The 24,967-nt window shown below is 41.0% G+C and overlaps 1 protein-coding gene across 1 annotated transcript in view; it reads left to right on the forward strand.

Annotated features, from left to right (window-relative positions):
• The window catches only part of plxna2 (plexin A2), a 360,814-nt gene that overhangs the window by 187,260 nt on the left and 148,587 nt on the right, over positions 1-24,967 (forward strand). Inside the window, exons 5-6 of the mRNA XM_041799400.1 lie at positions 1,802-1,902; positions 21,424-21,547. Of these exons, the coding sequence (XP_041655334.1) occupies positions 1,802-1,902; positions 21,424-21,547 (225 nt within the window). The remainder of the gene's footprint in view (positions 1-1,801; positions 1,903-21,423; positions 21,548-24,967) is intronic.

A 24,967-nucleotide genomic window follows, 5' to 3' on the forward strand; every position in this document is an offset into this window, starting at 1 on the left:
TTCTCTGGCCAACTGATCCCACCTGCTCGCTGCTGTTTCTTTGGCTTTGCATAAAGGCAACAGTTGCCCGTGCAGTTGACATCTCACATATTGACATACAGGGCAGGGTGCACCCAGACATATGTGGTGCATCATGCCGAGCGTCATGTCAACATTCAAGATTAACACTGTTGTAACTGTGATGTGGGAGGAATCATGAGTAGCATATTGACGTAGAGTGATGATGGTTTGACTTGTGGGTGCAGTATGTAGAACTGATTGAAAATGACATTCTAACAGTTTTTAATATCTTTCGGTACCTTATGGATTTAACGTAATTCATGCATTTTCAATGTGTTTCAGCAGAGCGTTTATTCATTATACTGTCTCAAGTAATGTCTATGCTCTGCTCATCTGTTCCTTTAGTCTGTTTTCATTATGATTGGTCCTTAATGCAGCGCCATGAAATTCGTATTTACCTTTTTCTTGTCCCATACTCTGTTTGCATCTTTTTAAGATATTTCCCAGATTTATTTAGGCTTATGATATTGAGACAGCTTTAATTCAACAGCCATCTTTAAGATTTTATTTGACTTATTGATTCTTATAGTGTAAAAATCAAGCATAAAGAGATGCTCATCTTACACAAGCCCCTAAGACCTGACAACCAGCTGATTTGCTTTAAGCACACTATCAGCAAATCACACTCATGTTGCCATTTTTATATTGCACTAGTTTGGTTATGCTTTGCTGGTCCTTCTGCAATCTACTTTTTGCAACCCTCCTCCACCCGGGCTCCTCCTTTACTCAGCTTCTGACATTCTGTTAGCATTTATGCCTGCTCTCTCCACTTTTTTGTTGTTGTTTTGCTGCTCTCTCTGCAAGCTGCTTTATGCAACCCTCCACCCCAGCTCCTCATTTATGCTACGTATGACTTAATCAGTGTCATTTTGTGGTCATTGATGCCTGCTGTGCTACTGATTTTTTGCTGCTGCTCCTTTAGCAAACTACTTTTCATGACCCTCCTCCACCCCAGCTTCTCCTTTACTTAGCTTCTGACTTAATGTCATTCTGTTATCATTTATGCCTGCTTTGCTCCTGATTTTTTTGCTGCTGCTCCTTCTGCAAGCTGCTTTTTGCAACCCACCTCCACCCTAGCTCCTCTTTTATCATACATATGACTTCATCAATATCATTTTGTGGTCATTGATGCCTGTTCTGCTCCTGATTTTTTGCTGCTGCTCCCTCTGCAAGCTGCTTTTTGCAACCTGCCTCCACCCCAACTCCTCCTTTATAACAGCTTTATTGCTGTTGTATAAATAAAAGCAATAAGTGAAGTTGCTACGAAGAAAATATTTACAATCATGAATCATTTCCCTGATGAAGTTTCTCATAATAAGGGACAAAAGCATGTAAAAGTGGACTTACTGGTTCATGCTGCAAGCTACTCAAAGCATTCTGGTATCACTTGAACTAGGACGTCCACTTTTAACAGCTTTTCTCCCTCACTATGTGAATTTCATCTGTGAAAGCAGATATGCCTTATGGAGTGTTTTTATGGAGTTTTTACTGAAGCAGTGGGAGTGAATAAAGCTGAGCAGTGCATATCTACTCCTTATCTTTTGTTATTATTTTGACTGAGAGCCCCTTGCTGTGGCTTTTACAAACTCTGCTTTAAACAGAAACCAAAATCTTGTTCATTCATCTATTTGTTTGTGACTGAAAAGCCTTGTTTCAGCCCACACTTTTACCCTGAGGCCTCTGTTTGTGTATCTTGTCAAGTTTATTGAACTATAACCCAGATCCCTTTGTGTGCTTTCAGGTCACCCAAGTTCCCATCGAGTCGTGTGAGCAGTACGGGACTTGTGGAGAGTGCCTGAGCTCTGGAGACCCACACTGCGGCTGGTGTGTCCTGCATAACATGTGAGTACACCTTAACATCTGTGGTTTTTATTTGTATTTTTTAACCACATTATAGAGGAATTGAGCTGTCTGTAGTGCCTTATTTCCACATAATTAAAGGCATAAACCAATCTACTGGACAAACAAAACACTTAATCCAGTGATTTTAGAGTCTTAATACTCAGATTATGTTGAATATTTCCCCAAAATGACCCTAAATTCCAGCGTTCAAAGGCAGGAAGATTAATACAATTGAATCACAGCTGAGGACAATACACAGTTGTTTAAATAGTTATGCCTTGAAGGCGCAAACTTTATTTTCAGCATGATTCTGTATCTACAGGAAATAGAACAATTAAACCTGTGTGGACTCTGAAAAAGAAAAGACAAAGAGACTCTTTACTTTACTTGTCTTCTTAGATAAAAACACCATAAGTGCTTTTGGCATTGCCTCTGCATGTTAAATGACATTTTCTGAATTTGTTGATGACAAAAAAAATTAGTATCTGTTGGGCATTTTAATGAAGTTTGGAGAAATTGACCACCCACTGTTCTAGCTGCAGTCATACAGAGAGCATATAAGCCATGTGAGTGACACCTGCTGGAGCTTGGAGGTACTACAAGAAAGTTAACTTTTAAAAACCCAGACAGGAGATGGACAAGAAGGAGAAAACTCAGAAAAAGCATGTATATTTATTTTCCTATTTGCATGAGTCATTTATTGTGATGCTGAATGAACTTAGATGAAATGGTTTGGAGGATAAATTGCACACAAAAGATGAAGAATCTTTAAGACACCCAGCTCCATCTCCATCCCTCCTTAATGCACAAACATCGTCTCATCGCTCTGAGCGTCTTCTTCGTAGCTGCCAAGCCTCGAATCCTCCTCTCACGTCCCCTCCTAAATGTAGCCCCTCTCTCTCTAAAGGTATAGCTGAATATTTGTGTGTGTGTCAGAGCCCCGCCGCAATCATCATTATCGTGATGGCAGGCCCCTGCAAAGTGCACTTAAAGTAATTTACATCACTCCAAAGCTGGGACAGGACAAATAATTGCCTAGCGACAAGGTAATTCAGCATGTGCCAGTGTGGAGATGCAGGAGGGGTCGGCTAAAGCTCGGTACACTCTGCGTGCCTTCACACAGGGATCATTTACCACAACATTAGCCTCATGCTCGGCTGTTAATCATATGCTTTTGTGTAGGTGTGGTAGGAAGTGGACTCATTTAAGTTAGGGGAATTCATAATTAGAGCTATGTAAGAGGTGCTGATGTTAAAAAGTGTTACAGCTGGTTTTTGATTGCTTGAGTGTGTTTCAGGGCTTCATCTGATTGTGTGAGTGCACACTGGTTTTGATTTTTGTGTACATGCACCAACACTTGTGTGGAGCGCTGTACTGTACCGCAGGGAGAAAAGGTCAGCACCCCGATTCACGTCAGATCAGCCATCTGTTCTCTCCTCGCAGCAGACCCTCGTGCCACCTGTCTCTGCTCCTAATACCCCCTTTCTCTGCCCTGACCCTGCAACGAGCATGGCAGGACCCCTGTCAGCACCAGATGAGTTACTGCAGAGAGGGAAAACAAGTTCGAAGTTGGCCATTCTTGCTTCTGGTTGTGTTGACTCATACATGCAGTTTTTAATTTGCTCTTGATAAAAAAGGAGGGCAAATGGCAAAATGAAGTAGAAAAATTGCCAAAGAAAGCTTCTTTATTTGGCTGAGTCGGAAAAGTTGGCGTAGCAAAAATGGATGGAATAACAGAAAGTTGTAAATGCACTTTGACTTATTTCACCTTGACAAAACTTCGCTTCGTGCTGCCTCAGAATAACAGGCCTCAACGAGAGAAAATCTGAAAAGATAATGCATTTAAAGAGCTAGGGTGTAAAAAAATCAATATCTCTAGTTCAAATCCAGACACTAGAGGTAGTAACAAAACCAACCCCTGCTTTTTGCAGTAATAAATTAAAGGAAAAGTTCAGTATTGTTGAAGTGGAGTTGAAATAGGTAGTTTTTAGTAGGAAATATTTTAGCAAAAGGAGATGCCTGTCAGTGTGGCCTCTACACTGGCAAGAGTGCAGGAGCAGAATAATGGCTATACAGCTATACAAATAGTTTCCTGATTTTAATAGAAACTTAGCTTAAAGTAATGTCAAGGAAGTCATGTAATGTTTTAAAAAAAACACTGGAATTTATGTTATTTTCTTTTCCACTAGCAAGCAGCTTTATTTTAGAATTACATGTTATTCTGCTCAGAGTGCACTGATCAGTTGTTTGGGTTAATAGTAGGGCTAAATGATTCTCAAAAATATTGTAAATATGATTTTATTTTTCAATATTATGATTGTGATTTAATATGCTACAAATCCCTATATGGATAGAAACATTTATGACATTGTGTTTTGAAAACAGTGAAATTATTTCAGAAGCAATTAATCAGTAGCATGAGTCTGAACATGGAGATGCAACAGGCTTTAAGCTATAAAGGAGGGGCTGGGGTGGAGGAGGTTAAGCAGCAGCATGGTGCATCAGCATTAATGCAAGAAGGGTTTAGTGAGAGGTACGTCGTATTTAAATGGACCACTGTGTTGAGAAAAAGAGCTGTAATTGGCTGTGGGAGCTGGGAGGCGATAATTGTTATTAGCTGACTATCAGCTGACTGCAGCTAGGGGTTTGACTTCTGTGAACTATGCTAATCTTTATCAATTATATGGAATGAACTAGGGCAGAACGATGGAATATGTAAAAGTAAAAGTTGCAATTATTTTTGCTCAAATTGTAAATTTGTGATCAGTTGCTTTATTGAAGAGGATTATCATTTTTATGTCACTAATATTGATTAAACAGGAAAAGGAGGATTTTTGTAAACCATTCTAAAACTAACACTTGCATGTTTGCATAATGTGCATAAAATCTCAATATATTTAACTGTTTTTCTTTACACATTTCAAGTTAAAGAAATATTCAGCTTATATGATTTGTAAATTGCTGCAGGCCATGATGCGATTTAATGTAATATGCGATTACTTGCCCAGCCCTAGTTACTTTAATTGTCAATTTTGCCTTTCTGGATTTGGGGACATGGGCTCCCAGATTACACCATCTTCTGCAGGCACCACTACACCACCAACTCAAAAGAAATGTTTCATAGTCAAAAACATAATTAGAAACCTATGTGTGAAGCAGCAATGAAATGCAATAAGCATCTGGCACTACAGATACTCAGACAAAGATAGAAGGAAGACAAGAACAGAATAATTGAAGGATGCTGCAACAAGCACATTTTTCAGAGTGGGTCTCTAGTGCTGAAAAATAAATCCAATGTGAAAGTGTTATAAACTGCAGTTCCTCAAGTGTCCAAATGCCAGCGAAGTCACATAGACACCCAGTTCTTGATAAGCTAACACTATACAAGGTCTTGATTTGTTACCTTATAACTTCAACTGATTTTATGATGGATAATAAGGGGCGTGGCTTATTTGACAAACATTTTGTAACTGTTTGCCTATAGCAAATAGGGAGACTTTAGCTCCCGCTCTTTGCCTTTAAGAAGGCTGACTGAATGTTAGTTTGAGACAGCACTTTCAGTATGTTGACTGCCACCACTGGGCTTCAAAAGTCCACCTCTGAAACCTACGGATGACTTAAACTCACTGATGAATTTCCCCGTCTATGATACTTTAGGCTTATCTCAACACATCGAGTTTGCACAGACTAAACTGACTAATCTCCCATCTAATGACAAAGCAAAATAAAGTCTGATCAAAGCCTTGAACCTGAAGGCATTTGCTACATGGTCTGAACTTGCATGAAGACTGCCTGAGTGTGCAACACATCCAGAAAAAGAAGCAAGTATGTGTCAAATACTGCTGGAGAAAAAAAACAGCTGCACCCTTCTGCTGAAGAGCCCCCCTTCATCCCACACATCCAAAATTAAATTTCTCGCCAGCCGTGGTGCCATCCACAGCCGTAATCACAACCGCTTCCCTTCTGCCTCCTTTCCTCTTCCATTCCTGCACTTCTTCTCCAACCATTCCTAAGTCATTGTTGATTTTATGAACTCATACCCCCCCCTCCCTTTTCCATGTTCCCCTCCTTGTAGTAGAGCTAGCATGTGCTGCTCATCTCCTTTCAGCTCAGCACATCTCAGCACTGGGCTGTCTCCCATTTAGACACTCTTCCCCTCTGGAATAAGCTCCTCCACACTCCAGAGAGGGATGGTTGCCACGCATAAACACCCTTCGCTTTGATCAGCCCCTCTTTTTCCTTTTTCAGCTGCCATCCACAATATACATCCCCTTTTCTTCTGCTCACACCCCACCCCTCGCCCCCTTTTTTTGTCTTTACGTTGCTGCGTGTATACTCACTGAAGTGCGGCTTTCTGAGGTGTCTAATTAGGAACATAGACGGACATTAGCTTGGTTTGCGGTGATGAGTGAGAAGGAGAGAACGGTGTAGGAAGAAGCTGTCCAGGAGTGGCGTCTCAGTCTTTCCCCGCTCTTTCTTCCTCTTGTGATTCAGTGTGGTATGAGACTCTAAAGTTCTTTAATTACCAGCAGCTGCTAGGCATCCTCTGAATGCATGAAGAATGAGAAAGAGAGTAGAAAAAAAATGGGATAAGAATGAGGGGAAGAGAATGAGCAAGAGAGAAAGAGTGTTTGATGTTGCACACTCATCGGCCTACAAAACCGAGCAGCATTTTGATTGCAGCTCAAAGGGAGCTCATCATCTCGAGCGCTCTTCAGTCTCAGTCCTGTGAATGGAGAGCTCAGCCTCTGTCTGACCACGATCCAAAAACACCAGAGCTGTGATGATGCTTCCCCTCTGTCTGTCTGTCAGTCTGTCAGTCTCTCACTCTTTCTCTCTCCTTTAGCCTGCTCCTCGTCCCTGTTAGATTAGCTCTCTAATCATGCCCAAAAGAGGCTTTTCCATCTCCAAATGTCCCACTCTCAGCCCCTCTCAGCTCACTCTGAAATTCCAGGAGAAGACGAGAGGGTTTTGTTGAGATTTGTCAGGATTAGCCGCAAGTTTGACTTCTGTCCAAGAGCGGAGGCTGGAGGGATCCAGAGCCAAGGTCATCAGTTAACCAGTGGAGTAAGTTCCTCCAAATCACTGGTTCCCATTCAAGTTTAAGTTCTTCCATGGCCGTATGGGAGGAGTGCTAAAGCCAACACACAGTCATGCAGGCATGTTCGCTTGGAGTCTGAGCCGTATGCTATTAAGACTATTGATAGTTTTCATTAAAATATCATTGTAAATTCTTATTTGGTCATTTCATATTGATTAGGGGCTGGAGCTGAACAAAATAAACATTTTTCTAACAATTTTTGGTTTATTCAAACATATTTCAGACTAATGTTGCCTAAATGATTTCACTTTCTCTTCCTTAGCTGAATATTTCAATTATAAACTTAAGTTTATTAAAAACATTTTTGGCTAATATGTCAGTAATGTTTTTATCCTGTCTTACATGCAGCAATGCGCACCAACTCAAATTAGAACGTAATCATTCTGGCACAGATATGGATATTATATTACATAGCTATCACCACTCTGTTAAACAGGCTCTGCAGAGGGAGAAAAGTGGAAGAAAATCAAGGAAATATTCCTGTCCCACATTCATTGTCTCTTGTTATTGAGTTCTTACCTTTTTCCTCGAAGGGGTAGAACGTTGCACTGCATCATTCTGCTTTGTGTTACAATACTCGCTTACTGTTACAGTATTGCAGTAGTAATCAAATTAGTCAGTGCAAGATTTAACAGTTGGTTTGGCTAATTACCTGTAATCTTTTTATAAGCATGAGCTTGAAATCCCAGTCTATAATGTTCTTTTAAACTGCAATGAACCTCCTACCACTAGAGGCCGCTGTAGCTTCAGTTAATGGCCACTGTCTTCCTGTCCAAGCTTTCCCCCTGCGCTTCACCGGACGTAAATATGAGAAACTTAGCTGTTAGCGTGTAGTAGCAACAGCACAGTGTGACAGTTTTTTTAAGTAAGAAATAGAAATAAAGAGGTATGTAGACTGCTGAGGGTTGAGCTCACATGTAACAACTCTACCGGAGTGAAAAGGCCAAATATCAAAGCGCGATATTAATCTGCAAAGAGGAACAAAGGCTGGCGGAGCTAGCTGCTAATGTTAGCGGATGATGTGAGCTTGATATACTCTGTACAGCATGGCTAACACAGTGACGCTCTGGTGAATTTGAAGTATTTTCTTCTCTTTAGACGAGTCAGTTAAATGCAGTTTCCCATCCCTAGCTGTCGCTGATGCTTACTTGCATTGCATCCATTTGTGACCAATGGAGCAATGCAATGTTGCACTTTTGCTATTTCTGCAAGTGTTAGCTAAGGAAGCAACTCAACAAGCAAAGAAGGATTTAGCTATTTCAACAGCTTCTTTTTACACTGTCCTTTACAACATTTCATCCATTTTTTCTTAAGTGTTTATCCATTAGCCTTGCCTAATATTTTTTGGCTACTGCTAGCTGAAAAGAACAGATTGATAGATGGTAGAAAGGGATAAACCAATTCATGTTTTGTTGGTTATTCTAAGCTAACTGTTCGCTTAACTATTGGCTAACTAATGCAGCCATTTATACATGTGGCTACAGATATTTCAACGATTCATTCCTTTTTCAAAGCTAATGTTACCTAGTGCTTTAAGTTAATTTTGTCATTCATTAACTTGGTTAGTTGGCAGAGTATTTCCCTCTTCCACAAAGGCTAACTGAATTAATCGATTTTCATTGTCTCTTGTGGTGTAATCCCTCTTTTTGGAGGGTTTATCACAAGATACCAAGAGCAGCAGAGCTACTCGAGCTACAAGACCTATCGTTTCGCTGCCCCTCTCCTCAGTTTCTCAGCAGTGGTTTTACAAAGCAAAGAGATGGTCTATCAGAATGTCCTACCCTGTGTTTACATAAGCTAGTCTGGGGTTCAACTATCAAAGAGCATTTCATAGATCATAGATATGATGGATTGCTCAAAAAATGCATGCAGTTTTATTTGCATTTTAACATAGCATTGGTTTTATCATTTAAAAACAGAAGATATTAGGCTATTAATTTCTGGCTTTGCCTGTTCCAACTATTACAGGGAGGTCTAAATGACACTAAATGGGATGAATTGTAAGCTGCACTAATGTCAGTTACCTAAGAATAACAATTCTGGGACTCTGTGTAGCTTTTTTCTGGATGGACCGAACCCTTATGTAACTGTGACCCCAAAACCAAGGTATTATCTGAATCGTTAACCCCTTTGAACCGCTAGAACCCGAGTGTAAATTAATGAGAAGTGCACTGTGATTATCACAAGTGCAGCTGCTGATATTACACATTGCCTCCACTTGTGCACTGCAAGTGCGACTTCATAGCTAACAACGCAGTGTGATTGCGTTAGGTCACACTTAAGGCTGGCTCAGACTACACGAATTCAGCCAGATTTAAGCCCAGCTGCAACGTTGCAGCTCATCGTCAAAACTTGGGCCCGATTTAGAGCATCAGGAACGACTAACGGTCTTGTAGTGTGACATAATTAACGACGCGTCCAAGACGCCCCACGACCACGATTCAACAAGACCAGCATGTCAGAATTTTTTGTACATCGTCGTCTAGTTTGACACCCTGACCTGATGTCAACGACGTAAATCCTGACGTCTACCAGCAGGAGAACATTTGCTCCTTATCTTTGCATCATCATTTACAAGATTTTCCACTTTTATCCCCTTTTATTCCCTGAAACTAATGTGTAAATTTTGTTTTATTTTATTTATGTTATCACATGCATACCTTAAGTTCTATCTGAAGGAGAGCTAGTCCATATTGTTGTCCTTTTTATACATACATAACCTGCCCCCTAACAACCTGTGAACTCGCACTCAGTCATGGAGACAGTGGTGATGTCAGCATACGGTGAGCGGTCGGGATCACTCTTGTAGTGTGGCCAGGCCAAGACAGGACAAGATTTGGTGGCATAGTCTGGCATGGTGCCATTGTGAACGACCAAAAAATTGTGTAGTCTGAGCCGGCCTTTATGATGACCACTTTTTAACAGCTTTTCACCCTGATCAAGTCATACTCCGGCACTTTGAGAAAACATGAGTTTACTTTAACTTTGTGGAGTGGACACTAGACAGCCATCGTGGTAGGCTAAGATCATCTGCCATGATGTAGCCAGCAGGAGTGCAGTCATATGCATGCAGATAGAACTAGAAAGAGCTACACCGCTGCACAAAAGCTGCACATTGTAGACTTGGCTGAGTTCAGTCAAAATCATCACATAAGAACACAGCTAAAGATTTTCTGGTACTGAAGTGGCACATCATTTTGAGATATTATGTAATACGTGCATAAGAAGTGTTCCTTTTGTCAAAATGAGCCCTACTTTATTGCGTGTATGACAGCTTAGGGCTATTTGGTGTAGTAGGCCTCGGCAGACAGTGAGTCAGCATTTCAGTGCTGTTCTGAGCAGAATCTCATATCACTTTACTACACTGTGATACTGTATTGTATTGTTCTGTCAGTCTGCGTGTGGCTGAACTGCTCAGATCTGTTTCGGTTACAGCCCACACAGCAGCCTGAATGGCACAGCTGTCCACTTCTCACAAATCTGTGTTATGAGCTGAGTAAACGCTGTCATATGATTTGTTGCGGCGGCGTGGTTGGAGCACGTTATATGGGTACAGTTTGTCAACAGGATGAGGCAGAGTCAATACTTTAAGAGAAGAACCTTATTCTGGAATTTGACGGCAGGATTTTAAACGAGACATGTTGGATTTTAAGGCAGGAAACTTTTCCCTTGTTTGTTTACGCGGCCTGTTCATCACCGAGCTGCAAATGACTCCCAACACCGACCATAAAATTTCCTCTAATTTACCAGTGGCAACAACAATTAGCTTAGCAATGAAAGTGGCTGCCTTAGCCCATTGTGGATGTCAGACTGTGAGTCTAATGGTCGACTCATCAGCCTCAGCCACGGTTAGCAGTCAGAGGGAAGCTGCATCCATCTTCCCAATTGTGCCTAATGAGATATCGATCAGGAACATGCAGCTCTATCAATATTTCCATAGATTCTTGCTAGCACATAGCGCTAGTACAGGTTGGCCACATGAAATACTGCATACAGTATGGGCATTATGTGTGCTTGCAGGCTATATAAAACACAGTAAATGATCCTTAAGAACCCAGCATGTCTGTATTTTTTCCTTTGTGTTCTGCTTCCATCCCTGCACAGCTTCCTGTGGCTTTTGTTCCATTTTTCTCTTTCTCAGCCCACTCAAGCAGAGCTGTACCTTGATGCAGAACACTGAAAAAAAGGTCTCTTTGTCAATCTTTTGTCTGCCTTTATCTCTTTTTCCTCACCCTCACCTTGAACAGAGCTTGACACACTTTGCTTTGCATGATCCACATACTGTATCTGTGCACCGGCTGTATTTGTGTTGGCACTACAATAGCGTCTGAGTCCATGAGAAGACGAGGCAAACGGGTCGTGGCTGCGCCGTGCTCCGTGTCCTGTCTGCGCTCTCCTGCGGTGACATTATCAGCCGCCACGGGGGGACGACTGCGACTTGCAGCGGTTGATTTGACCCCTGACATGAACTCTGGGTTTCAAACTGCGCCTTCACATGTCAGCCAGAGCCCACACAGGAAGTGGAGCTTGGAACTGTGGTGGTTTGAAATTGAAAACCTCTGCTTTTTTTTATCTCTTTTTTTACTCGCCCTTTTATTCATGCCTCCTGCGGACTGCATTTAAATGGATATTCTTGCACTTTAGGGATGCAGCAGTAAGAAACAAATGCCCTGAATCGCTCTGTAAAGGAGGAGGCTGTGTAGGCAGCACAGCCCTCACATCACTGCTTACCTAATGATTCCTCTTCTTGTGATGGGGAGCCACAGTCCCACTGCAGTCAGTCTTCATACATGTTTACATTAACATGTGTTTCTGCAGGAAAGTCCCCAGACAAAGATCCCATTCAACCAAATCAAATCATGCCTCTGATTCTCCAACATAACGGCTCCCCACTTAAGACCACTAAAGCTTTGTTAAGCAACATCAAATATTCAATATATATCTCATTCCTCCTCCCTGTACCTACATTTTCCCACCCTGCTCCCGCTCACCCCCCACGCTGCCACTGAAGCATCCCTCCTCTCCTCTTCTTTCATTTTCCTCTCCTTTCTGTGTGGCGTTTTTGTTCTCTGGCTCTAGTGTGAGAAGGAAGGGAGGTGGTTTTTAAAATGGCTCCCCCTCTGTTCTCTCCTCCTGTTTTTAAACATGGTGCTCACAGCTAGAGCTGCAATCAGACAGGCCTTCACACTCTCACTGCAGTCCTTAGATGTGGTAAGGGAAGGGGGGGGGGGGGGGGGCATAGAGGAACAGAAATCTTTCCCTGTCGCCTGCCGCTCCTGCTCTGCTGTCAAGGCCACAGCCTGTGTGTATGTTAAGGTGTGCATAAACGTGCAAAGGATTTATTGCATGGGAACTGTTACTATGCATATGTATGTGTCCGTGCAGGTTTGAAGTGTGTGCATTAACACTACGGTCCCTTACAGGGGGTTTGTGTCGATGTGTGTTAGTGTGTACACAGGAATGGCCAGTGTGAGTGTGTTAATACGTCTGGGTGTCTATCAAAGCTCGGCACGGCAGAGACGACAGTGTAATTGCCTGTCTAGGGCAACTGAGTAAGAAGCAGGCATCGCTGGAACGAACCCTGAGGTCTGTTTCCTTCACAGACTGCTGTGTAAAGAGTCATTTCTACAGCCACATATTACTGTGACCTATGCTAAGGCAACATTTAACTTGCACGGATGTCACTGGAATCAAATAAAGCTGTGCAATTAGAGTATTTATTTTTTTAATAAAGCACACCAAACTCTTATATTAGCCTACAAACATGTCACATATGGTTTCCTTGAAAGACTCATGCTAGAGCTACTTTATATTGGATTCACATCCATCTTCTTCCATCTTATCCGAGGTCTGGCGCTGTGGCAGCCGCCTTAGTAAGTCAACGGTAACATTTTCTTGTTCGTCCTGAGGGATTCTGAGGAACTCCCAGGCCAGATTGGATGTATCATCGTTTCAGCAAGTTCTTGGTCTGCCCTGTGGTCTCCAAGCCATGGGAGACATGCTGATCAGATGCATGAACAGACTGAACTGGCTCCTTTCTACTTGGAATGAATGTCTGTTTTAGTTAAAAAAGGACTACTCCAGAACAATGTAGGGATGTATAATTTTATCTGCATGTTATCAGTGTCAGCAGATGGACTGGCCAGATTGAGATGTCTGCCATCAGGGAGATCCATCTTGCAGAGCTCTGAAATGATTGTGCCAGGTCTGAGAACGGATCTGACCAATCAGAATCATTTGAAGAGAACGTAGCTACCAGCAGGGTTTGGTTATACTGGAAGCATGTAGCAATGACTGCTGCCAGTGTAGGGATGAGCTCATGTTTGGCTACAGTGTAGCAGCTGTTTTATCAGAACTGGACCACATTTATTCATCAAAAAATTAGCAAAGAATGCATTGAAAGAGTTTTCATGGCAGAATAGGATGTTATCTTCTCCCAAACTGTTTCAGCACAAGTCTATGGTAGTTACAGGCAGGGTTAAGTCATCCTGTAAGCCAGCGGCAATGACTGTCACCAGTGAAGTAATTAGTTCGGATGTAGCTTTAGCGGCAGTATTAATCGGATCTGGACAGCATTTCTTTATTGAAAGAGGAGTAAAGAGCCAGGGTCTGCCTGCTGAGCACATGTTGCTTACCAAAGCTGCACATGCCTGCTACCTCATTTTGTATCATTGCTCTGATTGGCTCTCATTAAATGTGGCAGTATTTGTGTAATCATCCTTTGAGAATTCCTTGAAAAGTCTTGGCCTCTTTGTATGAGAAGTTATTCAGGATGAATGTGAGATATATCCCATGCAATAATACATGTAACAGTCATTACAGCTACCAACATTTTGGTCACACTGATGAATTCCACAAAATAAGGGAGAAAAGCTGTTAAAAGTGCCCTTCATAGTTCATGTTGCAAGAAAGGCTGCTTTATGTGTATCCCTTTTAATAGCTTTTCTTCATCATTATGTAAAATTCATCCATGAAACCAACGTGGAGTACTGATGAATTTAGTTTGGGTGTGAGGCTTGGCCAGTCAATTTTAACTTTCCACATATTACCTAAAACACGATGACATGCTTGCTGTATAGTTTTATTAAAGGTATTTCGGTAAGAACAAATTTAGCCTTTTAGTTCAGCTTCTTTAGTGAAAATCTGAGTCTTAAGGAGGGGTCCAAAAAGGGGGTGGGGAACTCCTGGTTTAGTAAATGCACAGTATGCCGTTTTTGTTAAAAGACTCCTCAATTTAAAACAAATAGTATAGAGCAGAGGCGGGCAAAGTGGGACATCCTTAACTCATACTTTGTTGGGTGTTTGACTGAGAGACTTCACATACTGTGCATCCAAGCAGTTTTCTTTCACAATTACCTGACATTTAAACACTTCAGCTTACTGCTTTCTCATTTAATCTATCAAGTTGTTACTTCTAACTAAATAATTAACCACATGGGATTTTAATTTGATAGTTTGCTCAACTGAGCAGCAGTTCAACTCACAGCCAATGAAAGGCTGCCTACAAGTGGCACAAAGACAGCTCACTCCAAATGTTGTAAAACAAATACACAACAGCCTCATTTAGTCTTTGTATTGATTTTACCGATGATTCTGTGTAGATTGAAAAGAAGGAGACCTCAGTCAGTAGTGTAGTTTTTCAAATGCACCTCTGTATATGGACACCTGCTCTGCCAACTGAGCTAAACCAGTGTGAGTGAAACAGATTTCTGCTGCTTAAATTGCTGTTTTTTAGCCTATTTTTGGAATGACAGCATCAAATCTGAACCCTCTAAGAATCCTTAATTTCAACTATATCAACAAACTCAAACATACTGACTGCAGCTCAGCTCTCAGTCCTGCTTTTCCAGTGCTTTAATAACCAGGTTTGTTGTTTTTTATATTACACATGCGGGGTCTTTTTAGACTCATTTATGTAGTGAAACAGTGCAGTGTTGTTGCTTCATTACTCTGAATCGCTGCATAAAAGCCAGCGCTGATATTTGACTGACAAAACGTGAGCCTACTTCAGTCTTCCTGCCTGATTATTCAAAACTGTTGATTTTTGTGGGGGCGCCCTGTATTCCTCAGTACAGTAGATATAGAAGATATAGGTTACTATATTAGGTTACATACACTGTGTCAGGGCTTTATTTGTACTCCAGAGCTCCAACTCCAGTGCCACAGCCCACACAATCTGCCAAAACAGAGAAAGCAACATGCTCTCCTTGCTCCTATTTTTTCCTGTTTATGAGTTTTGTTTGCCCACTCACCTTACATGACTGCAGAAATTTAGCTGCCACTCATAACTGCAGTCAGTGGAGTTGTTGACGCCAGAGAGGAGTAATGATGGAAGTGCGAGCAGCTACTTCAGCACCATGGACAGGGCTTAGAGAGCATAACACCCGGGCCGACTGCCTCCAGAGGGCCCCGGAGGGAAAATATCTATGAGCTGCTTATTACAGGAGACAGACTGGAGGAAGTGTGCGCATTTGTACTGTCAATCTGTGCATAAACATGGAAGAACGTAGGTTTGTGTTCATTTTCATGGGAGCGTGTCTGTTTATATGTGAAATAAACAAACCCAATGTGTGGATCACCCTCTATAACACGATGTTTCCTTGTTAAAGCCTCTTTTCAGGAATGACTGATGGGAAACAAAGCACCGGTGAAGCTTTTGATTGACAGGCCGGCGCCAGACAGAGGGATAAGGAGGTTGTCCGCAGGGAGGGGGGTCAGTATGGAGAGTATAAGGGAGGCAGAATTCCAGTCAACACTCAGTAGCATGCACTTCAGCTAATGAGAGAGGCAAGGGGTCAGCTTCTAACTACACAGAGATAATGGCCATCTCCTGAAACCATGGCAACAGCAGCCAGCCATCCTGCTAACCCCCCCCACCACCCCACCCTGCTTTCTCACCCTCGTGCTGCGCTCTCATCTTACTTACCCCAACTGAAATGCATTTTATTTAAAAAAAAAAAAAAAAACAGTGAGGGAAATCAATGCAGGCTTTTTGTTGGTTAATGACCAGCCAGTTATTTTTTTTCGCATCTGCACCCAAACAGCTCAGATACATGCATAAAACATTGCACCACAGCTCACACCTGAAAGCATGATTCTTCTATTGCTATTGTGGATGTAAAAGAAGCGCCTAATTGCTGTCAGAATGTGCCTTGCTCAAGAAAGGTGTGTTAATTCAAGTTGTGAAGATTTTTTTTGCCTTTATTTAAATCTGGCAGGCAAAGGAGGACAGGAAATATTGGGAGAGTAGGGAACAGGAATTGCTCCTGCAACCAGTGCGTTGAAGACTCTACCCTCTATTTATGGGCACCTGCTCTACGAACTGAGCTAAACTGGCACCTGATTTTAAGTTGTGAAAGAGGGTAACATAATGGAAGAGAGGAGAGGAAAAAGACGGATAAATACGTCAAATATCTAAAAAAGAGAAACAACAAGGAGCTAGGGAGGTTCTTGAAACTGTTAGTATTGTTAAAAAAAGACAGAGCTCTTGAATTACTTAAAAAAATCCAGAAAAAAACAAAAACAAAGAATCAATGCACTTGCAAAACAGATTGATTAGCCAAATTCCTTGTGTCATCAGGCAGAGGCTCCAATCTGAAACAATTATGACAGGTCTGAGATTGGTTGGAACTGAAAAATCAGCGTCATTTCAGTAGAACAAGGCGGTAGCCATCCAGCGATTCCTGCAAAGAAGGAGCATTGGCTGCTGCCAGTGTAGCTGTTGGCACAGATGTAGCTATTGGAGAGCAACAGTCTTATCGAAATTAGACCGAATTTCTTTATTACAACAAGTGCAAAAAAAAAAAAAGAACGTTTTTCATGGCGGAACAGATGTTTTGCCGTTCTCCTCAGCTGCCTAAGCACGAGTTAAAATTGTATTGCAAGTCGACGAAGCGATAAGTTTGGATGTAGCCACCAGTGGCAGTTTTTTTAAGGATGTATACAGCCTTTCTCTTTCGAGGAGAAGCAAAAAACACTTTAAAAGCCTTTTATTCTTTTCTTCTTTTTTTTTCTTTTGCAGATACGATGATTTTTGTACTTCTCTTAAACAGCGTGAGTTTTATCCACCAACAAGCTCTACCATCTGTAAACTACAACAGCAAAAACCTGCCTAGCTCATGCTACTTTTCTACAAAAGATTCATCCAATGACGCTGAGTGAGAGATGCCCATAGATCTCTTATTGGCCATGTAACTGCAGCTGTGAATCACGTGGGATGGCAAGTGATGGCAGAAGAGAAAGATGAGATTCTTCAGTTCATGGAAGTGTTTGAACCGCATTTCTATGATGTACAATAAAAATGATATTTATACAAACATAGCAAAACGTGCCGGCGAGTGCTTAGACCTCCAAGGGTTAATTGAGATATTGAAAAAAATATAGCCCATAATTAATCCATTAATGTATTAATGCCTCTGTCACTTTTCTGCAGCTGTTTCTTTCACCTACAGCCCTACCTTACTAATTCTACCCCCGTTTTAACTTAAATATAACAGTTTTCTAAAAGTCAGATTCCCACACAAAAACTCTAATAACCTCTGATCAGTTATGGCACACAGCCTGATAAATTCAGAGTGAGTTTGTCTATTTTATTGAACTTTATTGATTAGGAATTCCCAGTGCCTTCTGTATAAATCTGCAAAACACTGGATAATGATCAGCTGAAGTGCGAATCTCTCTTCTCCTGAGGTGATATCTGCAGCATTATGTTGGCATTTAATAGTGCTAAACATGAAATAATGCACATTATGTGCTTATTTTCTCAGATTTCTAAATTTCCAGGGGTTGTGTGATTAAGATAAACATTACAGGCACTTGTGCAAACTAGATGCAGTAATCCAAAAGTTTAATACAAGTATTTATCATGTACACAAGCATGAGAGTAACCAGATTTCTCTGTGTGTGTGTAAACACAGTATCAGGAATACGATCAAACTCAGGAGAAAGCTCATAACTGGGATTCTAAATCAAAATTAACACACTTAGTAATCAGAGTCAGTCAATCTGAATAGACGAGATCAGCAGGAGGCAGTGTCACTATCATGAAATCATGAGAGCAAAACTGGGTACTTATTGAAGACAAAGGATATTTGCTGACGCCATGGCAACAGACTGATGAAGTATTAAAATATTGCGTATTTGTTATCTGGTCCCTGCAAGGTGCAACATGCATCATGGATAAATTAAATTATTCTCAGTTAATAAAAAAATATGCAGTTTCAGATAGGTAGATAAATATTGCACTGTACCTTTAAGAATGAGCTTTAGGAAAGGCTTTTTCACATTTCTGTAAAGACAAGTGCCTTGGTGTTTTTTGATATTTTTCGGAAAAAAAAAAAAGAGGTCAGAGGAGGAGCTGGCTTGAAAAAAAATGTCACATTTCAAACGGAGGAGTAGAGAGGTAAAGGAGGGGAAACCAGGTAATCATTTTAGAAAAAGGAAAAAACCCTGCTGCTCTGGCCCGCCCTTTCCCAGTTGGAAATTCACACAACTCCACTAATTCTACACTTTCCTGCTCTCTAAAATCCCTGGGGAGTATTGTGCATACGAGTGTTTTTATGTGTGTGTAGAGCTTGTGCTCCTTCATGTGAGTCTGCTGTAAATGGCTTGAACTTCTGACAACATAATTACGCAGACACAGGCAGCGGCTGCGGATGAAGATGTAGCTCTGAGTCTGTATGTGTGCGAGCGTGTGGTTAAGAAGCATGATACAGGCTCTGACACTCGCATGCAGTGAGCAGCCAGTGGAGAATGGACAGGCCTTGTAGTGGCACATCAGCACCATGGACAGCGTCTGACCCATCCGAGTCCAATTAGAGCCGCTGTGACCAGACAGGCAGTTAGGCGGACACTTAGCCTGCCGGGTTGGATGAGGATAGAGAGCCTTTGGTGTAATGGGCTGCTGGGAACACACACTTTTAATAAGAAGGCGGGGGCGGATGGGTTTTAATGAGGGATGTGGTGGATTGTGGGGGTGCCATGTGGTCCCAGATACCCTGTCTGACCATTAAGATCTCTTATGTGTGAACGCTGTGTAATTTGCACTCGTTACGTCTCCACTGTTATGATTGAAGAATATAATGTGGGCGTGTAGCGTGCAGTGCTGTGGCTTCATACTCGGCGTTACAGATCACCCACTGGAGGAAGTGCTTCTACTGCTGTTTCCAACACTTGTTTCGGTGGTTTAATGGGAATACACAGCTTTTAGGGGCATTGTTGGACTCTCTTAAAGCATTAGAGCTGCATGGCTCTGGTTTAGCTCAATGGTTGAATCACATGCTCGGTGTGCAGAGAATATAGTCTTCAACAGAGCAGCCTTAGGCCTCTACCCACTTTCCTTACTTTAAATAAAGGTGTGTACAAGCCTAACAACAATCTTAAATAAATAGAGCTCCATAATCTTGAATGCAGCAGTTACTGAATGCATTTATATGGACTTGAATATCCCTGTTATGAGTCCTGTCTCAGTTTTGATCATATTGGGACACACCATTAATCCATCTAGCAAAGCTTTAAGCTGATAAATTTGTTCTCAGTCTGGACCAGTCAGCATCCTTAAAGGAGAAAGAGGCAGTAGCTATGGGCATAGCCAACAATGGTGGCCACTGAAGAGATTAGCTTGGATGCAGCTTTAGCAGCATTTTTATCAGAACTTACTGACAATCCTTTATAGAAAACACACTGAAAGCTCTTCTTCTCAGGGTGAGAATATGTTTTGATACTCTTTGGACTGGCCTCGGCATGAGTTTTATCCACCAACAACCTCCTCCAGTCAAAACATATGGCATCGCCTGTCTGTCAAGCTCAGGCTACTACCAGAGGTTTACCTTCCTGCTACCTCATATTTCTTGTCCCTTTGATTGGTCCGTAATGAATGTGACCAACAGAACTTTTGTCCTATCACTTTTCAAGAATTCTTTGAAAAGTCCCGCCCTTCACAAATGCTTTGTAAGGGGCGTCCTCAAATGAATGTGAAATATATCCATGCAACGGACATATGAAACAGTCTACGTGGCATGGCAGGTTAAGAAAACAGAAGATTACTTTTGGAATGTAGATGAAGTTACATTGCTTCTGCCACCACTTGTTCATGTTGGGTAATCACTTAAGTCAGGAACACTCTCGTCATACGTCACCATTTTATTGCAAAATGGATATACAGTTTTACTTCGCCAAAAATATGCTGCACAAAAGATGGTCCTTGGAATAGACTTTCCAGGAAGTGCATAGCTAGACGCCCCATGGATAGACACATTAATTACAATGCGTACAAAATAGAGTAAAATTAGTTCAGAGGAATAAAACATAATAGCATGAATCGGAATATGGGGGTGCAACAAGCTTTATGCGATAAAGGAGGAGGCTGGGGTGGAGGAGGTTAAGCTTTGCCACAGCTTTTGCAGCAGCAGTGTGGTGCATCACTATTAATGCAAGCAGGGATTAGTGAGAAGGACTTCATATTTACATACACCACTGTGTTGTGAGAAAGAGCTGTGATTGGCTGTGGGAACTGGGAGGTGATAATTGGAATCAGCTGGCTGTCAGCTGATCACGGCTGGGCTTATGACTACCATGTCCTGCATGAATTAAGTGACTCCTTTACAAGATTACTGCCATTGAAGTATAGCTTGTTACAGAACCTTATTGTTATTTTTTTGTGATATAAAAGAACTCTCTAAAGGTACTTTTATGTTGCAAAAAATCAAAATTCTTTTGCTATTTTTTTTAAAGTGGGATAAGACATTAAGGAGCAGTTGTGGACGTTTTTTACATAGCTGTGGCTGCAGGGAGACACTGCAGAGGCTTAACCAAAGTGTGCTGAAAGGGGCATATGATTGATTTTAAGATTTTAGTCCATAGTTAAGATTCATCATTTTGGCTTTTTCTGGGACCACTTTCTGAAATATAAGCAGGTTTTCCTGTCATAAAGAGACACTATGTCCTCACAGCATGCTGCTTTATTTTTTTTACATTCTGTCATAACATTGTTTAAATCCTATTTCTTGGAAAATGTTTACCGTTACTGTTTTGACATTTTTAATTCTCATCTTTTCCTCCCCTTCCTTCTGTAGCAGGATAAGGTTTTAATCTCTGTCACACTGCAGGCAATTTGTCTCTCTTACACCCAACTTAAATTGTCACATAGTGTTTTCACTGCAGCGTTTATTGTAACATGAGTATTCATTTAAATCCCTTTTGTTTCGCTTGTTTTCATACTTTTTTCCTCACTCTATTTAATCATTTTCTCTCCTGTTCTGACTTAGGCAGCACTTCCTACTGTCTAATTCATTTATACTCAATTATGTTTTTGTTTCAGGTAGAACTTTCTAATCCAAACATTTTGAAATTTTTTAAGTTTTCTTTGTATATCGACTTTATTTAAACACCTCTAACCTCTGTCTTTGTCTGTGTCTGTTCAGCTGCTCTCAGAGGAACCGCTGTGAGCGTGCAGATGAGCCGTACCGCTTCGCCGCCTCTCTCAACCAATGTGTGAAGGCCACGGTGTACCCAGACAGCATTGCGGTGTCAGAGCCCAGCGTACCTGTAAGTCTGCACACACATTACCCGCTATATTACAGCTTACAAAGTGCTGAAACACCACCACTCTCAGCCACTACTTGCACACATTACAATGAAAAATTAGCTCCCATTTACATATTCCCTACCCACGTACAGAGGCAGAAGATTTTAAATGATCCCACATCGCAGTTTGCCTCGTCTTGATTGTGCTTGATGCATAAACATTAGATGGGAAGGTTCATAAGAGCTCTATGTGGGCGTTTCAGCGTGCATATGCTCACTTGGTACAGAGCAGTCAATATGTGTGCCAAGACATGTTTGTGTGGGTGTATGTGTGGGTGTAAAAGTTGTCCGAGTGCAGCCGAGTACAGTGCAGAATTTCCAGAGAGATAACCAGAGTTCCAGAGAGAAAATCCGTGGTGAAAGATTCAACATCTCCAAGTTTGGGTGAAATCTGTACATGAACATGCATAATACATACTTTAAGTCTACACTGTTTAAATAGACAGTTTACCCAAAATATAGAAAAAAAGGCATTTTTGGTTCATCAAAATTTGCTTGCTTCAATTAGACATCCAGGAGTGAAAATGTATGCTCTCCCCTGGTGCTAATTTAGGCAAGAAAGGCAACTTCTCTCTAAGACGGAGGCAATACAAATAAAAGTGTTATAATAATAAGTCATGCATTTTATTGAAATTACATATTTCAAAAAACGAGCCTATTAAGTGCTTTACAGAAACAATCAAGATACGATGCAACGCCAGATTAAAGTAATTTCAGAGCAAAACAGAAACATCCAAACATGATGAGAAATAAAGGAGCATTTATTTTAAAAACACTAGTTTTCACACTATGCTAACCATACGTTTTTGCATCTCTTCCCATAAGCAGACTCCTGCAGTGATTTCTCTTGGAGCAGTTTCTCTGAGAGTTGGCTATGCCTTTGAAAAGTTTAGTGCTATAGCAGTACAATGCTTTTAGAACCAATGCTAAATGCTGCACAGTACATCTGGGCAAGATCTTAAGGGGGACATATAATGGAAAAAAAAAAACACCTTTTTGTATTTGTGCGTATATATTTGGGCATCCAGCGCATCTACCAACCAACAAATTGTGAAATTAGCCAACACTGTCTTTTTTTTGTGGCTCTTCAATGTCTGTAAACAAAAAGTTTGGCTTTCAATTCACAATCTGTGCCTATGATTAAAATGTCTCCTACTGAGTCATTATAATAATCCATGCACCTTACCCGGTATCTCCACCCACATTCATGAAAGCAAACAGCTGTGCTCATTTTGGAGTGCCCCGCTGAAGGGAAGGGTGGAATGAGAGGGACTTTTTGGGGGATTTAAAGTAGGAATACACTTGATTAGAGGGTTAGACGTTCCAGAATTACTAATTTGTTAAACTGATTATAGGGACACACTTTATTGGGATTTGCTGTATTTCCAAATAAACTTTAGCTGATACTGATCAATACTAATATATTGATGTAGTTCAGACCTAAAACTTTGGTCCTTAAAACACACTGTCAATTCTAAGGATGAACAAAGAAACAGTTATTTCTCTTGAACACACCATCTTTGAACCCAACATACCAAATTTTACAAACGGCCAATATTTACAGTCAGTATGGACTGATTTTTACAGCCAGTACACTGGTTGTAAGTATCGGCAGCAATTTTCATACCTGCCAATGTTTATATTATTTCAATATCATACATCCCTGATTGTTAGGTGTTTTTTTTTTTTAATTAATTCATGCCCAAATGCTCAACCTCAAATGCTCTGAGTTAAATTGTAATGCAGCCTGCCACTAGTTGCCCCTGTAGCATAGCTTAATGGCCATTACATCACTGTCATAATACTGTCATGTGCATTGATTCATTTTTGTAAATGGTAAAGAAAATGATAAATTGATCGCCATTAGATAGCACATTTCTAGTCTTCAGCCACTCAAAAAGCTTTTACATTAAATATTGCACCAATTTGGCTGAGCCCCTGAAACACAGTGATGACTGTGATTTATTTACGAAGTCAATGTATGTGTGTTGGACCGCATGCATTGGTGCTGGCATTCTGGTTGACAGCTTATTTTTGGGCTGAAAATTATCTCGACCAGTTATGGGTCAGTTGTTGAAATTCTTTAGTTGTACAATTTCACCACTTTTTAAGCCTGTTTGACACCAATAACCTGTTTTTAGTTAGTTTAGTTTTTGCTACTTTTAACCCATTTTACCCAATGCTTTGGCACTAATTGTCACTTGTAACCAATTTTCGACACAATTTTTTTTGCAACTTTAAACTGCTTTCCTCCCACTTTTGCCGCTGTCAACCCATTTTCACAACATTTTTGCCATGTTAAACCAAGTTTTGCTGTTTTTTGCCACTCTTGGCCTATTTTTGCTACATTTTTTACCACTTGGCCTTTTTTTGCCACTTTCAACCTCTTTACAACTTTTGATTCCTTTCCCACCACTTTTTCACCCCAGTTAACCATTTTAACAACTTTATTGTCCTTTTTTATCAAGTTTTGCCACTTGTTTCCTGTTTTGTATCATTTCATAATTAGGTAATTTTCACTAAAATCATCATGGTTTCTGCTACGTTTTTTCTGGCATCCTGGTGTCTGACATTACTCTCCATATATTTTGTTTAATTTGCCTATCCCATTCTTAACATTACTTTAAAAAGATTATGCTGTTTAAAGGAAATGGCTTTACATCTTGAGAATGCTATTTCGAACTACAGCATTAAGAGATAAAACTTACTGTTTTTGTTGCTCTGGTAAGAGTGGTTATTGTTCAGGTTATCACAGCTTAACTTTATAATAGACTATGATTTTGCTGACCTCCATGGCCCCTATTTAACTTGGCCCTGGAAAACTCTCCCTTTGCCCCCCTTATGGGTGCTCTTGCCTTTGGCTACACCTTTTGTGGCAAGTAGGAGCTCAATATTTTGCCTAATGGAACTTGGGCGTGTGGGCTGCAGGAGCCGATGATCAAACCACAAATGAGAAATGTACCACTAAACCACTTATCCACAGCAGCCCCATTCTAACAGAGGGAGATGTTCCTCTTAGTATACATTTTGTTCTAAGCTGAGTTCTGTTTCACGATACTTGGCGAGCTCTTTATTTACATCCTCAGAGCAAGCGTGCTCTTGTAATCTGTAAGTACTGGCACACTTCAGTCTGTTTACAGAGATGTTTGGCATACTTTCATAGAACATTCCTCCACTTATCAGGGTCCAGGATGTAATATTTTTTTATAGTCTTGTCATCCAAACCAAATGCTGCTAAGCTCCATGTTTCATAATGAGATGATGACAGAGGCAGGACTGTCCAGACCTCTTTATCCTGACATGATGACCCTGTTTTGATAGTCAGGACTGGCATGTGGACCTCTCTCTCTCAGAGGACATCACCCTGTTGTCCAGTTTACA

Source organism: Cheilinus undulatus, linkage group 11, assembly GCF_018320785.1.
Source record: "Cheilinus undulatus linkage group 11, ASM1832078v1, whole genome shotgun sequence".
Taxonomy (NCBI): Eukaryota; Metazoa; Chordata; class Actinopteri; order Labriformes; family Labridae; genus Cheilinus; species Cheilinus undulatus.